The following is a 15,112-nucleotide window of genomic DNA, read 5'->3' as shown; positions in this document are numbered from 1 at the left end:
GAGACGCAGAGTGTTTAAACAGTTTGCCCAAACTGGCACAGCTAGGAAATCACAGAGCTTGAATTCCGATCCTGGCAATCTGAACCACGGAAGCCAGGTGAGAGCGAGAAAGGAGGAAGAGCGGCCCATCGAGGGAGTGGTCAGTTCCAACTTTCAAATCGCCGCCGCCGGCCCGCCAAGGCGTCACAAAGCCCGCCCCCCAGCCGCCAAGCCACGCCCCCTTCCGTGGCTGATCTCCCAGCTCCCAATACTTCCCTCCTTCTCCTAGGCCCCGCCCACTCCGCCAAGCATCATTTCCTGTGCGCTGGCTGCTAATTGGCCTAGCGGTCGGAAGTGAGGGCGGGCGGTGGGGCCGTTGCCGCAGTGACAGTGCTGGGGGAGTCCGAAGATGGCGGCGTCGCGTCGCTCTCAGCATCATCACCACCATCATCAACAACAGCTCCAGCCCGCCCCAGGGGCTTCGGCGCCGCCGCCACCACCTCCCCCCCCACTCAGCCCCGGCCTGGCCCCGGGGACCACCCCAGCCTCCCCAACGGCGGGTGGCCTGGCCCCCTTCGCCTCCCCGCGGCACGGCCTAGCGCTGCCGGAGGGGGATGGCAGTCGGGATCCGCCCGACAGGCCTCGATCCCCGGACCCGGTTGACAGTACCAGCTGTTGCAGTACCACCAGCACAATCTGTACCGTCGCCGCCGCTCCCGTGGCCCCGGCGGTGTCCGCTTCATCCGCCGTGGGGGTCGCTCCCAACCCAGCCGGCGGCGGCAGTAACAATTCACCGTCGTCCTCTTCTTCCCCGACTTCTTCCTCATCTTCCTCTCCATCCTCCCCCGGATCGAGCTTGGCGGAGAGCCCCGAGGCGGCAGGAGTTAGCACCACAGCAACCCTGGGGCCTGGGGCAGCGGGCCCTGGGCCAGGGGTCCCAGCAGTGAGCGGGGCCCTACGGGAACTGTTGGAGGCCTGTCGCAATGGGGACGTGTCCCGGGTCAAGAGGCTGGTGGACGCGGCAAACGTGAATGCTAAGGACATGGCCGGCCGGAAGTCTTCTCCCCTGCACTTCGCTGCAGGTCAGAGACTTTTGTTTCTTCAGGGGTTCGGTCTTGGGAATGGGGGTCCGGGTAGGGACGGAAAGCCAGTGGTGATGGAAGGGGATGGGGGCGTGGTTATGGCTCTTCCAACGCCTCGCCGGAAGGCTCGGGGTTCCTTTCTTTAGGTTAGTGCCTGGAGGACGGGGGCGTGGTAGGGGGAAGGTGTGAATCCGGTCTTTTTGGAGTGTTCGCCTACCGCGTGGTACTTGTACTCGTTTCCAAACCCCCTTAGCGGTGGTCTCCGGGTATGGGTGTACTTAAACTTTGCTCAGTTCCCAGTGTGAAGGAATAAAGTTAGATTTGGGCAGTCTTAAGAGTTTTGCCATTTGTTTCCTTAGTTTATTTCGTTTATTTCTATTTTAATTTTTTTTTTTTTTACAACATATACAAGGGTATGTGTCCCTTGAGAACAGTCTAGACCAAAAGAAGTTTAATGTACCTCAACAAGTGTTGAAGGATCTATCCTAGTTTTCCGAAGCCCATGGAAGACATGAATGAAATCTGGGACACTTTTTCTCTGCCTCACGGAGTTTACAGTCTAATTGGGTAGATTTAAAATATGCCTGTATGAAACAACCGGAGAAGAATATTTGGATGCATTATGTGATGGTAGAAGAAATAAAGGCTTTGAAGCCCTGGACACTCCTGTTTGTTAGTTGTCTGACAGTTTACCTTATCTTGATTGCCTCAGTTTTCTTTTTCTTTTTTCTTTTTTTTTTAAGATTTTATTTATTTATTCACGAGAGACACAGAGAGAGGCAGAGACACAGACAGAGGGAGAGGCAGGCTCCATGCTGGGACTCCAGGATCACGCCCTGGGCCAAAGGCAGGCGCTAAACCACTGAGCCACCCAGGGATCCCCTTGCCTCAGTTTTCTCACTGACAAAATGATATCTAGGTTTGTGTGAGGATTTAGTGAGAAGCACCTGGCACATTGGTTCTCCCCCCAAAAATAACGCTAGTTCCTAAATCGTGGACCACACACTTTTTGTCTTTTTTTTTTTTTTTTTTAGTCAAGTAGTTGACCATTGTCTTTTAAAGCCATATACATATAAAATGTTTTTATAAAATACAAAGAAGTATTCAAAAAAGGACTGTAATCTCACTGCCCAGATATCTACTATTATATTCCAAAAGATGAAGGTAATGTTACATACATTAGAAACATTACATTAAAAATGTATGTATATATACATGATACAATTCACATAGGATAGAAAGACAAAATGAAAAAGCACCAGGCCCACACACAAACATCAAAGATAATACACTGAAGATACCTTCTGTTACGTTTCTTGCTGTTGCTCATACCTACCACTCTTTTAATTTGTTCTATTTACGGTAAAAGATATAGTAAGAACTTATTAAGGTATTGTTTGTTTTTTCCCCAACTTGAAAGATAATATTACCCTCATTTTACAGGTGACAAAAACGAAGCACAAACTGTTTAAGTAAGTCCTAATTGACACAGAAAGTCTTGGAACCTGGATTTGAACTCAGTTTGATTTTAGAGCTTGTGAAATCAAGCTTAAACTGTTAAAAACTCTCCCTGGGTTAAGGTCACTTTTCATTTTGAGAAGTTGTGATGGAGAGTTTCTGTTTTTGCGGTGTTTTGGGGGAAGAAGTAATTGGGAGCCGAAACTCCTGAGTAGCATTCACCCTTTTTTTTTTTTTTTTTTATTGCAGCCCACACTTAGGTATTTATTTTACATCGTCTCACACATGCAGAAGTAGAATCAAAAGTTTCAAGAAATAATACTTTCCCTTATTACATGTGCTGTCTTCTTATATTTTATATCTTATTCCATTCATTTTGTTTTACAACTGCTGTCTGTGGTTCATTAATGGGTCACAAACATGAGAAATGCAGGGAATCAATATTAGGTTCCTGGATCCATTCTTGACATATAGATACATATTAGATAATATAGGTCCTATTAGGAATTTAGTGAATTGAATCATAAACAGACTTCCATATAACTAGATATTTGCTCCAGGGTGTTGCCTATCTTAGATGAAGTAGCATTTCTTTTTCTTTAGGTCTTTTGAAAGGTCTAAGTCTGATATAATGAATCAACTGAGGTTGTTTTCTTTTGCATACTTTGTTCCAAATTGGACTGTTTTAGCACATATAACAAATCTTGTCATTCTTCGCCATGCCACATTATAAATAATCATTAACAGATGATAGTTTTATTTATTTCTATGATAATGTACTTATTTAGGGTAGTCACACATAAAATAGTGCATGTCTCCCCAATCAACTTCTTCCCGTTTGCCACAATAGTTTCTCTTACTGTTTTAGAGTTTTACATGTGCTCAGAGAAGTTACCAGACAGACAGTAAAACACAGTCCCGTAAAGGTGTTGTAATTATGAGAACCTGACTTTGAACTGGTTTTTTAAGAAACAAAATTTTTAGTTTGTACTGATTTTTTAGTTTTTACTTTATACCGCGTAGCGTTATACGTGGTATAAAAACATAACACCCTGTAGTCAGTTTCTTATACTTTGATATTTGTGTGCAGAGTATAACAAATTGGTTAAGTCTGACCTTTTTCCATGTGTAGGGTGAGTAGTTAACAGGATGATTCTTGGTTAGGATTTGAGTAATGGAAAAAAAAAAAAGGATTTGAGTAATGGGATTGTCATGGAAAAGCCATTTTAAAAGAGGAAACTGGAACAATCCTTGGGATGGAAAAGTTTAGAAATTGTAATTCATTTGCTCTACAAATGTTTTGTTACTTGTTATAGATCACGTGTTAAATACTGACACAATTTTGACATGGCAGATAGTCTTTGCCCTTATGGAGCTTACAATCTAATAGGAGAGACTAAACAAGAACAGCAGTAATAACAAAACCCCATAAAGTACGTAACCTGGAGTTACTGTAATGTACTGTTTTGGAGGAGGTGATAGGGATTCTTGTCCTGGTTTTAGGGCATCTAACAAAATCTTTCTAGATAAACAGGGACTTAAAGAATGAGTCCAATCTAGCCAAGCAAAGTTTGGAGAGGAAGAATTTTAATTAAACCTTTATTTCCATTTAGAAATGGGTTTACAGTTCTTTAGAAGTCATATTTAAATCCTATGACTTTTAAAAATACAGTAATTCTTTCCAGCAGCAGAATTAAGATTTTTTTTTTCTATCCCATTTTGAACTGTCATAATTTGTTTAAGATATGGCTTAGAGGGGGGATTCCTGGGTGGCTCAGCATTTAAGCGCCTGCCTTTGGCCCAGGGCACGATCCTGGAGTCCCGGGATCGAGTCCCGCATTGCGCTCTCCGCATGGAGCCTGCTTCTCCCTCTGCCTGTGTCTCTGCCTCTCTCTTTCTCTCTCTCTATCATAAATTAAAAAAAAAAAAAAAAAGATAATGGCTCAGAGGGACGCCTGAGTGGCTCAGTGGTTTGGCGCCTGCCTTTGGCCCAGGGCATGATCTTGGAGACCCAAGATCGAGTCCCACATGGGGCTCCCCTGCATGGAGCCTGCTTCTCTCTCTGCCTATGTCTCTGCCTCTCTGTGTGTCTCTCATGAATAAATAAATACAATCTTTTTTTTTTTTTTTTTTTTTTTAAGATATGGCTTAGAGATAATGATGGAATCATTCTATTCAGAATGGGAAACATAATCTCCAGTTTCCATTGTTGATGTAGATTCTCAAACTACTATTTCTAAGGCCTGAAGATGGCCATATCAAAAGGACCCAGTCTTTTATTGTTGACTAGAGTTTATAGAAGACTTTCTCTTCTACAGATAAGATCCTTGACCCTGGTTTTCTATGTTCAAAGGACAGCAGTCAAGCTTTATAAATAGTGCCAATTTAGAATGGTATTACTTTTAAGTTTAGTTCCCAGGAGTGACATATTTTTGTCACAGGACCAGTATGTATTCATGAGATCTCTTTTTTAAAAAAAAGTTTAGTTGAGGTCTTTTTTTTTTTTAAAAAAAAGACTTTATTTTATTTTAAATAAAGATTTTATTTATTTATTCATGAGAGACACACATATACACACACACACACACACACACACAGGGGGGGGGGGCAGAGGAAGAAGCAGGCTCCATGCAGGGAGCCCGACGCCGGACTCGATCTGGGGTCTCCAGGATCAGGCCCTGGGCTGAAGGCGGCGTTAAACTGCTGAGCCACCCGGGCTGCCCCAAAAAAGGACTTTAACAAAGCATGGAATTCAAGATTTTATGGTAAATTAAATTGATAAAATTTTGAAATTGGTTTCCTCGGTAGTTAACCAAAAATTAGGGTATGTGATATGAGGCGCTTCAGTATCAAAGCCAGCAAAATATGTTTGACAGTTTTATGCTTTCTTTTGACTTGGATAGTATCTTCAACAACACACATTTAACCATGTAAAGGTTGCCTATCTCATTCCTGACTCTTCTGATTTTTCAGCATGGCCGTGCTGGTCTTTTTTTCCTTCACCACTATGTGAATTAAGTTCCTACACCTGAAAAAAGGACAGGAACAACATTGTATCCTCTAAACTTTTGCCCATCAGTGGCTAAGAAAACAGAGTTCTTCAGTTCTGGAGTGGGTTAACATTGGCAAGCTCTTTGATTATACTTTCAAGCAAATGCCCTGCCTCTTGATTTAAGAAGCCTCTAATTTGGTAAAAGGAACTAGCGTATTTTTTTTTTTAAGATTTATTTATCTATTCATTCAGAGAGAGCGAAGAGAGAGGCAGAGAGAGAGGGAGAAGCAGCCTCCCTGCAGGAAGCCCGATGTGGGACTCGATCCTGGGTCTCTAGGATCACACCCCGGGCTGCAGGCGGCGCTAAACCGCTGCGCCACCGGGGCTGCCCAAGGAACTAGCTTATAAATGTCTTCCCATTATATCTTTTTTAGTCTTTTCTTAAAATCTTATGCTTTGTTTAAGGTGCCCTTTAAAACATGCTACGTAGAACTTTTAGTTAGAAAGATACGCTGAGTTTCTCTTTCTTAAACTTTAATAAAATCACTCTTTGGAGGCAAATGATTTAAAGGACAAAATAGATATTTGTAAGATGTTATATAAAAGTTGCTAACAAGCAAACTGGCCAACATAGAGGAGTGTTTGCATGAATTTAAATACTGTGCAATTCCTATTACACATTGGGGATCCCTGGGTGGCTCAGCAGTTTAGTACCTGCCTTCGGCCCAGGGCGTAGTCCTGGAGTCTCCGGATCTAGTCCCATGTCAGGCTCTCTGCATGGAGGCTGCTTCTCCCTCTGTCTCTCTGTCTCTCTGTGTCTCTCTCTCTCGAATAAATAAATATCCTTTAAAAAAATTCTATTACACATTAATCTGCTTATATATTCCTCTATCCATCAATTTATCCTTTTTTTTTTTTTTTTTTTTTTTTGAGCATGTCAGTGCTCAAATTGCAACTATCTGTGCAGGTTCCCCTAACAATGCCACTATATGCATATAATTATCTAGGGTTCAGTGTTTTTTTTACAGATTTGTCTCTTAGTGTAAAATCTGTAGAAATCTTATTTGTACATTCACTAAGTTTTGACAAATGTGAGCACCTGTGCAACTCAGGCCCTTATAGCAAGTCATCATAACCTCAGAAGGTTCCCTTGTGTCCATTTCTTCAATCCCTATCCCAGACTATTCTGACTTTTTGTCCACTCTAGATTATAAGTTGCCTATTTTAGAAGGTCATATAAATGGAATTATATAATATTTGCTCTTTTTCTATAAGGTTTATTTTGCGAAGTTAATGTTTTTGATGTTGTAACATGTATCAGTAGCTCCTTTTTACTGCTGAGAAGTATGTTATTATGTGCTACAGTTGGTTTATCCCTTCTGCTGATAAACTTTTAGGCTATTTCCAGTTTTGGGCTATTATGAATAAATCTGCTGTGAACATTTCTGTAAAAATTGTTTTTGTGGACATAGGTTTTTTTTTTTTTTTTTTCTTTTGCGCAGATACCTAATACTGAAATTGCTGGAGCTCAGGGTGGGTAAATATTCGGTTTTGTAAGAAACTTCCAGACCTTTTCCCAAAGTGGATGTGCCATTTTACATTCTCATTAACAACGTATGAGAGTTCTACTTACCATTTCACGTTCTCAGACATTTTAATCATTCTAGTGGGAATGTGTGGTGTCTAATGGTTATTTTATTTTGTATTTCCTTGGAGTCTAATTTTGAAGACTTTTTCATGTGTTTAGTTGCCATTTTTGACAATTAGTTGCCATCTTTGACAGAACTTTTATGAAGTTCTGTCTTTTTTTTTTTAATTGGATAAAGTTTACTTTTATTGGGTTTATCTTTTTATTGTTGAGTTTGAGGAATACTTTATATATTCTGCATATTAGCCCTTTGCTAGCATCACATTATTCATATTGTAGTGATCCATTATTATTAGATCCTTTGAACAGTATTAAATTTAATTTTATTTAATGACATTTATATCATTTACATATTTATTATATAGTTATTGTTTCCTGTGACCTATGACCTGGATAAGGACTTTGACTTATTCCCAAGTAACAGAAATACATGTTTCTTACTGAAAGCTTATGGTTTTAGCATTTACATTTAGATTTGTGATCAGTCTTAGGTTCATTGTTCTATTATCTGTGAGCTGGAGTTGAGGTATTTTTTTTCCTCTGTGTAGGTATCCAGGGTTTTTTTTTTTTAGCACCATTTCTTGAAAAGGTTACTTTTCTCTATTGGATTGCTTTCTCCATTGTCAAAAATCAGATGTTTGTATAAGTGGGGGTCTATATCCAGACTTCATTTTCATGCTGTCTTATTAATTTGTGTGTGTGTGTGTGTGTGTATGTTTGTCAGATTACATTGGCTGAGTAATTGTAGGCTTGTAATTAGTTTTGAAGTGGATAATGTGAATGTTCCTACTTGGCCCAGGTTTTTCAAGATGCATTTAGGTCTTCTAAGTCTATTCTATTTTTGTTGAAAATTTAGAATCAGACTGTCAATTTTTACCATATGGCATGGTGAAATGATAATTGGGATTATGTTGAATCTATAGGTCATATTGGGAAAAATTAACATCTTTACAATATTGAGTCTTCCAATCCATGAACGTTATTTAGGCCTTTATTTTCTTTCAGCAATTTTCAAAAATTCTAGTGTAGGAGTCTTTCCCTAATGGGAGAGGGGGATTGTTGTGAGCTATCCTAGAAAGTTTTGCATATTTACTTTGTTTTTCTCTTACATGTTTCATTTAATTTTAGTTGTACAATTATATGTGTGATAGTCCCCAAAGTTGACTAATATATATTCCTCCTCTTTATGTATATGAATACTACATCACTTACCAAAAAATGGAGCCTATTTCCCTCCCCCTGTATTTGAGTTGGTTTTGTGATTTGCTACGAAGAATGGAATGTGGCAGAAGTTTTGCTGTATAACACCTGAGTCTTCAGAGATCTTAAGTTTTCACTTTATGCATTGGGAACTTTCTTGGAACCCAGCCACCATGCTTTGAGAAGAACCATTGAGAAGAGAAGTAGGCTTGTGGCTCTCACCCAGTACCCACGGCCAGCTGTGGACCACCTTGGATATTCCAACCTGTTAAGCCTCCAGATGGAGGCTAGGCTCAAATGACTGAGCTTAGTTAACTCATAGTATCATCAGAGTAATAAGTGGTTGTTGTTATTTTAAGACAGGTTTTGGAATAGTTTATTATATAGCAATTGATACCTGAAATAATTATAGCTACAATCCTAGCCATTTCTGTTGTGAATGCTCACCACTAGTCCTAATATTGATGTCTCTAGTTATTTTAGTGGTCTGTCGCTTGTCTCTAGAGTTTAGTCAGGAAGGTGTCCTGGAAACTGCATTTCTGAAATTTTTTTAATGCCAGTAAAATTTGTTACCTTATTCGTGGATGTCAGTTTGTTTGTTTTTAAAGATTTTATTTATTTATTCATGAGAGACACAGAGAGAGAGAGGCAGAGACACAGGCAGAGGGAGAAGCAGGCTCCTCTCAGGGACCCCGACGTCGGACTCCATCCTGGGACTCCAGGATCAGGCCCTGGGCTGAAGGTGGTGCTAAACCACTGAGCCACCCAGGCTTCCTCTGGATGTCAGTTTGTGTATAAAATCTTTGATTCTCATTTTCTTTGCTGCATATTTAAAAAATGATCCCATTTTTTTCCTGGTAGAAACTATTAATGTTGAAAATCTGATAGTAATCTGATTTTCTTTTCCCTGGTCGTTGTTCCTAGATGTCCAAAGTATTTTTTTTGTTCCATAACGTCAATGTATTCTAACAGTCTATCTCTGTCTTAGTTTCTCTAAGTTGATTTTCTCAGGTACAGGATGTGCCTTTTCCTTACATTGTTTCAAATCTCTTATTTTAAAAAAGTTTTCTTGAATTTTAGTTTATAGTATTTATTTTTTTCCTTTTATGTATACAGGAACTTTACCTCTCTAAATTTGCCATTTGCTCTCTCTCTCTCTGTGTGTGTGTGTGTGTGTATTGGTAAAATAATACATAATATAAAATGTAGCATTTTGATAATTTTTCAGTGTCATTAAGTACATTCACAGTGTTGTACAGCCATCACCTCTACCCATTTCCAGAATTTTTCATCATCCTGAGTATAAACTCTGTACCCATTTAAATAGTAACTGCTCATTCCCACCTTACCCCATGCCCTGATAACTGTTACTCTTGAATCCTTTTTTAAAAATACCCCCTTTTTTTTTTTGCTTTTAAAAAATGTTCTTTTACCTTCCATTTTTCTTAAAGCAGGAGTTGGGGAAGTTATTCTGTAAATGGCTGGACCATAAATATTTTAGGCTTTGTGCCTTATATGGTCTTTGTTTCAGTTGTTTCAACTACTCAGCTCTGCTTTTGTGCCATGAAAGTATCCATTGACAATACATAAATGAGTAGGTGTGGTTTGCTCCAATAAAGCATTATTTATAAAAGCAACTGGTGGCCATATTTGGTGCATGGGTTGTAGTTTGCTGATCCCCATCACAAGGCATTCATTGGGGTATTTTTATTCTCTGAGGTACTTTTTTTTCCCTTTAGTTAGTTTTCCTTCGTGTTTGGTTTTTACTTCTGAAATGATTTTTAAAAAAAAATTTTTTAAACCATTTTCTCAATTCTGTCATCCTATTTTTAATTCAGTTGTATGCTACTCTTTCATATCTTGTATCATTTTCATGTTGCCTTTTAGCTGGTATTGAAATAGTATATCATGATTTTGTTTTGTGAGCATTTTCTTCTGACATGCATTGTCTATAGGGGTGTTATTCTGCTCAAATTCTTCTTATTTAAGAACTTTTAATGGGATTTTACCTCATTTTTTTTTTCCATTGCTTATTTCAATAGAAATTGTTAAATAATTTCAAGGATAAGAAGAGAGGTCTGAGATGTTAAGGGTAACTTCCCTTGTTTGTTTTCATGTTGGACATGCAGGTCTGATCTAGGATAGATGAAGTCCCTCTCTAAGGTTCATCTCTTACAGTAGTAGCATTTAAATTATGAAATATCACCATTTTAAATCTCAGCTTGTATAGCCTTTGTACCACTTTCTAAGAGTGTTAACCAGAGATATTCTGTTAAGGGCTTTTTAAAAATAACATAATTTCCTCACACTGTTTATATAGATTTTTTTTGACAAAAAGTCCCATCTACTCTTCTGTCTTTTCTTTCCCCTGGGCATCCCCTTCCATCCCGAGGAACTGTATAGATCAGAGGTAGGTGTTCCTTCCTTCCAGTCCTGATTCTTTGGCAGTTAAAAGGGGTAAAGAAATATATCTGAGAGATAGAAGGCATATTATCAAGGGCCTAGTTGTGAGCATACATATGTTTAAAAATGAAATCTTAAGCTTAGATCTCAGGAGAAGAAACATAATTAGGGAATGTAACTGATGCTAAGAAAATATATTTTATTATAGTGCTGGGTTTTGGAAAGGAGTAAACATCCTCATGAGTCTTGTGATGAGATGCAGGTAAAAAGACTAGACTAGCTTATTTTTAAATGCATTTAGTAGCCTTCTTTTGCTTCATGACAAATTTTTTGAGTGGTTCACTGTAAAATATGCAGTAGATACAATTGAAGAGATCAGTGTCTCTTAAATTTCTTATTTTTTCACATGTCAAGGTCCTTGAAGTTACTTTTACTTATGTTTATTCCTCTGATAGAAATACTCAGGAAGGTGGGACGTGGCCTTGATCATGGAATTTCCATTAAAGATTAGATAGGATAATTTTGAGGGTCATTTTCTAAAAATAATTTTTTGAGTAATTGAGAAAAGGTAGGAGTTTTGTTTTTGTATGCTTGTTGGATTTCCTTTTAAGGCTTCATCAAATGTCCAAGGTTGCTTTTCCCTACAGTGAGTTTCTGGGTTCTTTGTCAAGTGGAAACTTGTTTTGCCTGTTTGTTCAGATATCTGTGTATAGAATTAAAACTGCAAACTTAAGTCCCCCCCGCCTCCATCTTTTTTTTTGGATTCTGTCAGCTCCTTGTTCAATTTAAACTAGTGTCCTTTTTAATTGTAGAAAAGGTGATGTAAAGTTTCCTTTTTTTTTTTTTTTTTTTTTTTGCCTTCTTAATATAACAAAAAGTACACTAATGGTTGGTGGTAGCTGTTTTTGTTTGTTAAGACTTGCAACTTTTTTCTTATATAGTAGATTTTTTTAAAAAATGAAGAGACATTTGGTAGTTGTAGATGATTTGTATTAACTACAAACTGTATTTACTGATTGACCAAAAATTCTTAAAGCTAAAGTCCCTGCATCATCAGTTACAGTTTAAAAATAACCTAAATCTCCTAGTGCTTAGTTAATGCGCAGCTATAAGGCTTTTTGAAAACCTAGGATATATATATATAGACACCAAAAAGATCAGATGCCTTCAATCTGATATATTTACTAACCATGGAAACCATTTTTTGACATTCTCACCCATCTTGTTTTTTTTTTTTAATAAATTTTTATTTATTTATGATAGTCACACACACAGAGGGAGAGAGAGAGAGAGAGAGAGAGAGAGAGAGAGAAAGGCAGAGACACAGGCAGAGGGAGAAGCAGGCTCCATGCACCAGGAGCCTGATGTGGAACTCCATCCCAGGTCTCCAGGATTGCGCCCTGGGCGAAAGGCAGGCGCCAAACCGCTGCGCCACCCAGGGATCCCCCATCTTGTTAATAAGATGTGCAGTTCTCACTTTCCAAAAGCTCGTGTTGTTCTCATGTTAACTGACTTTTTTTTTTTTTTTTTAAAGAAAGAAGTGGCATGGGATTATGGTTAGTGAATAAGTGAATACATTTTAGCTATTTTTCCCCTAATGTCTTGAGAAGAGATGCCAAGCTATGCTTTTCTTCTTTGTAGGAAAATATTCTTATTTGGAAAAAGACACTTGTGGACCAATATAAAAATTTGTAGCAAGTTATCAAAAACTTGGTTGCCCTTCCTCTCCCAAAATATCCAAAAATTTAACCCTAGAAAAGTGTAATTTTATGGAAGCAGATAAATTTGAAGTACATAGTAAGAGCAGCTCAGTATTTAATTCATTAAATTGCTCATACTACATGGTCTATAAATATTTGAGCAAGTGAATTTTGTAAGTTAATGCTTACAGTGCTTTAAGAATCTTCTTTCTTAAGTGTGTAAAATGATAACACTTGTATATTAGTCCTGTCTTTTGTCATCAAAGTGCTTTCACTGCTCTGTTGACACATATATAAATGAACTTAGTTTTGATATTGTTACTAAATAATAGTATAAAAACAAATAAAAATAGCAACAGTTGCCTGGGAGTGATTTTTGTGCTCTCCCTATGTAATTTTATTTAATCCTTACAGCAACCATATACAAGGTAGATTTCCTTTTTTATAGACAAAGACTCAGAGTTATGTCTTGTCTGAGGTCACAAAGCTTTTAAATGGTGGAGCCAGACTTAAACCCACATCTGGCTATTCAGAAATCGTTTGGACCATGCTAACTCAACTAGAATGTTGGTGGCACTGAGAAATAAGATCATTTGAATCATTTTATAAATTGACAGTTGCTATTGCTTTCTTAAATTTGTTTTCTGAAAATAAAAGTAATTGTACAAATTTTGGAAAGAACAGTAAAAAGTGCATTATCTCACTTCTCCAAGGCATCCCAGATAGTCATTTTGTCATATTTCCTTCCAGCTCTTTTTCTAAGCGCTTAAAATGGAGCAAAATGGGGGCTCCTGGGTGGCTCACTTATTTGAGTGTCCGTCTGACTCGATCTTGACTTAGGTCTTGATCTCAGGATTGTGGGCTCAAGCCCTGTGTTGGGTTCCATGCGGGGTGTGGAGCCTACTTAAAAATAAAATAAAATAAAATAAAGCAAAATTGTGTATAGATGCTTTCTTAAAAAATTGTGACTGCGATTTGATTGGGACCATGTCTACTTCCCCCACAGGGAAGTAGATTATTGGAACATTTGCAGATATCAGAACATTGGACCCTCTGACCTTTGCTTTATTATAAACAATAAAAGTGTGATTGGAAGTAACCTTTGAAGAACCTCATAATTAAATGGAAGGATATTTTTAGCAATTCCTCTCATTTAAAGACTGCTTAAAATTGTTAGAAAATCTTGAAGATAAACTGCAGTATGTTTTGATTCAAAGAAGTAGTCGAGGAAAAATACATTTTGAAAAAACATGTGGGAATCACAATAGTTTGAAAGTATTTAATAACGCCACCAAACTGTACACTTAAAAATGATTAAGGTAGAGTTGTCCATTTTTGCAGCACTTACACTATTGGTGGGAATGCAAACTGGCGCATCTGCTCTGAAAAACGGTATGGAGGTTACTGTTAAAAACTAAAAATAGAATACCCTATGATACAACAATGGTACTAGTAGGTATTTACTTACCAGAATATACAAAAATACTGATTCGAAGGGATACATGTGCCCTGATGTTTATAGCAGCATTAGCAACAATAGCTAAATTATGGAAAGAGCCGAAATGTCCATCAGCTGATGTGGATAATGAAGATGTGGTGCATAGATAGATAGATAAGCACACACACACATACACACACAGGAATATTACTCAGCCCTCACAAAGAATGAAATCTTGCTTGCTATTTGCAACAATGTGAATGAAGGTAGAGAGTATTATGCTAAGTGAGATAAGTCAGAGAAAACCAATACCATATGATTTCACTCATAATGTGGAATTTAAGAAACAAAACAGATGAGCGTATTAAGAAAAAAGAGGCAAAGGAGGAAACAGACTCTTAACTATAGAGAACAAATTGAGGGTTACTGGAGAGTAGGGGAGTGGGGGATGGGCTAAATGGGTAATAGGTATTAGGGAGGGCACTTATTGGGATGAGAACTGGGTGTTGTATGTAAATGATGAACTACTAAATTCTACACCTGAATCTAATATTACATTGTATGTTAACTAACTAGAATTAAAAAACTTGAAAATGGGATGCCTGGGTGGTTCCGTGGTTAAGTATCTGCCTTTGCTTAGGGTGTGATCCTGGTCTGGGGATCGACTTCCACATCAGACTTCCTGTGAGAAGCCTGCTTTTCCCTCTGTCTCTACCTCTCTCTGTGTCTCTTGTGAATAAATAAATAAAATCTTAAAAAAAGAAAAACTTGAAAAAATACTATTGCAACCTATAGGCGTGAAAAAAAAAGTTAGGTGGTAAATCTTATGTTACAGTTATTTTGCTATAATTAAACTTTTTTTTACAATTAAACATTTTTATTTTTATTTTTTTAAAGATATTATTTATCTATTTGATAGAGAGAACAGCCAGAGAGAGCAGCAGAGGGAGAGGAAGAAGCAGGCTCCCGGCTCAGCAAGGAGCCTGATGGTTAGGTTTGATCCCAGGGCCTTGGGATCATGACCTGAGCCGAAGTCAGATGCCCAACTGACTGACCCACCCAGGTGCCCCTACAGTTAAACATTTTTAATGAAGGTATCTATCATAATGGCATTTTGGTCATTCTGTTGTCCTAGAGAAAACTCATTTCTTAATATTACCAACATAAAATATGGAAAATAGCATATTCAGTAAAGTGAATCAGTGATAGAGT

The 15,112-nt window shown here is 38.2% G+C and overlaps 1 protein-coding gene across 1 annotated transcript in view; it reads left to right on the top strand.

Annotated features, from left to right (window-relative positions):
* The first annotated feature begins 317 nt into the window (after positions 1-317).
* The window catches only part of TNKS (tankyrase), a 210,624-nt gene continuing 195,829 nt past the window's right edge, over positions 318-15,112 (top strand). Inside the window, exon 1 of the mRNA XM_025993534.2 lies at positions 318-1,061. Within this exon, the coding sequence (XP_025849319.1) occupies positions 389-1,061 (673 nt within the window). The 5' untranslated portion in view covers positions 318-388. The remainder of the gene's footprint in view (positions 1,062-15,112) is intronic.

The sequence above is a fragment of the Vulpes vulpes genome, chromosome 7 (genome assembly GCF_048418805.1).
Source record: "Vulpes vulpes isolate BD-2025 chromosome 7, VulVul3, whole genome shotgun sequence".
Taxonomy (NCBI): Eukaryota; Metazoa; Chordata; class Mammalia; order Carnivora; family Canidae; genus Vulpes; species Vulpes vulpes.
Note: the sequence above shows the minus strand (reverse complement) of the source record. Positions and strands in the feature narration are given on the sequence as shown.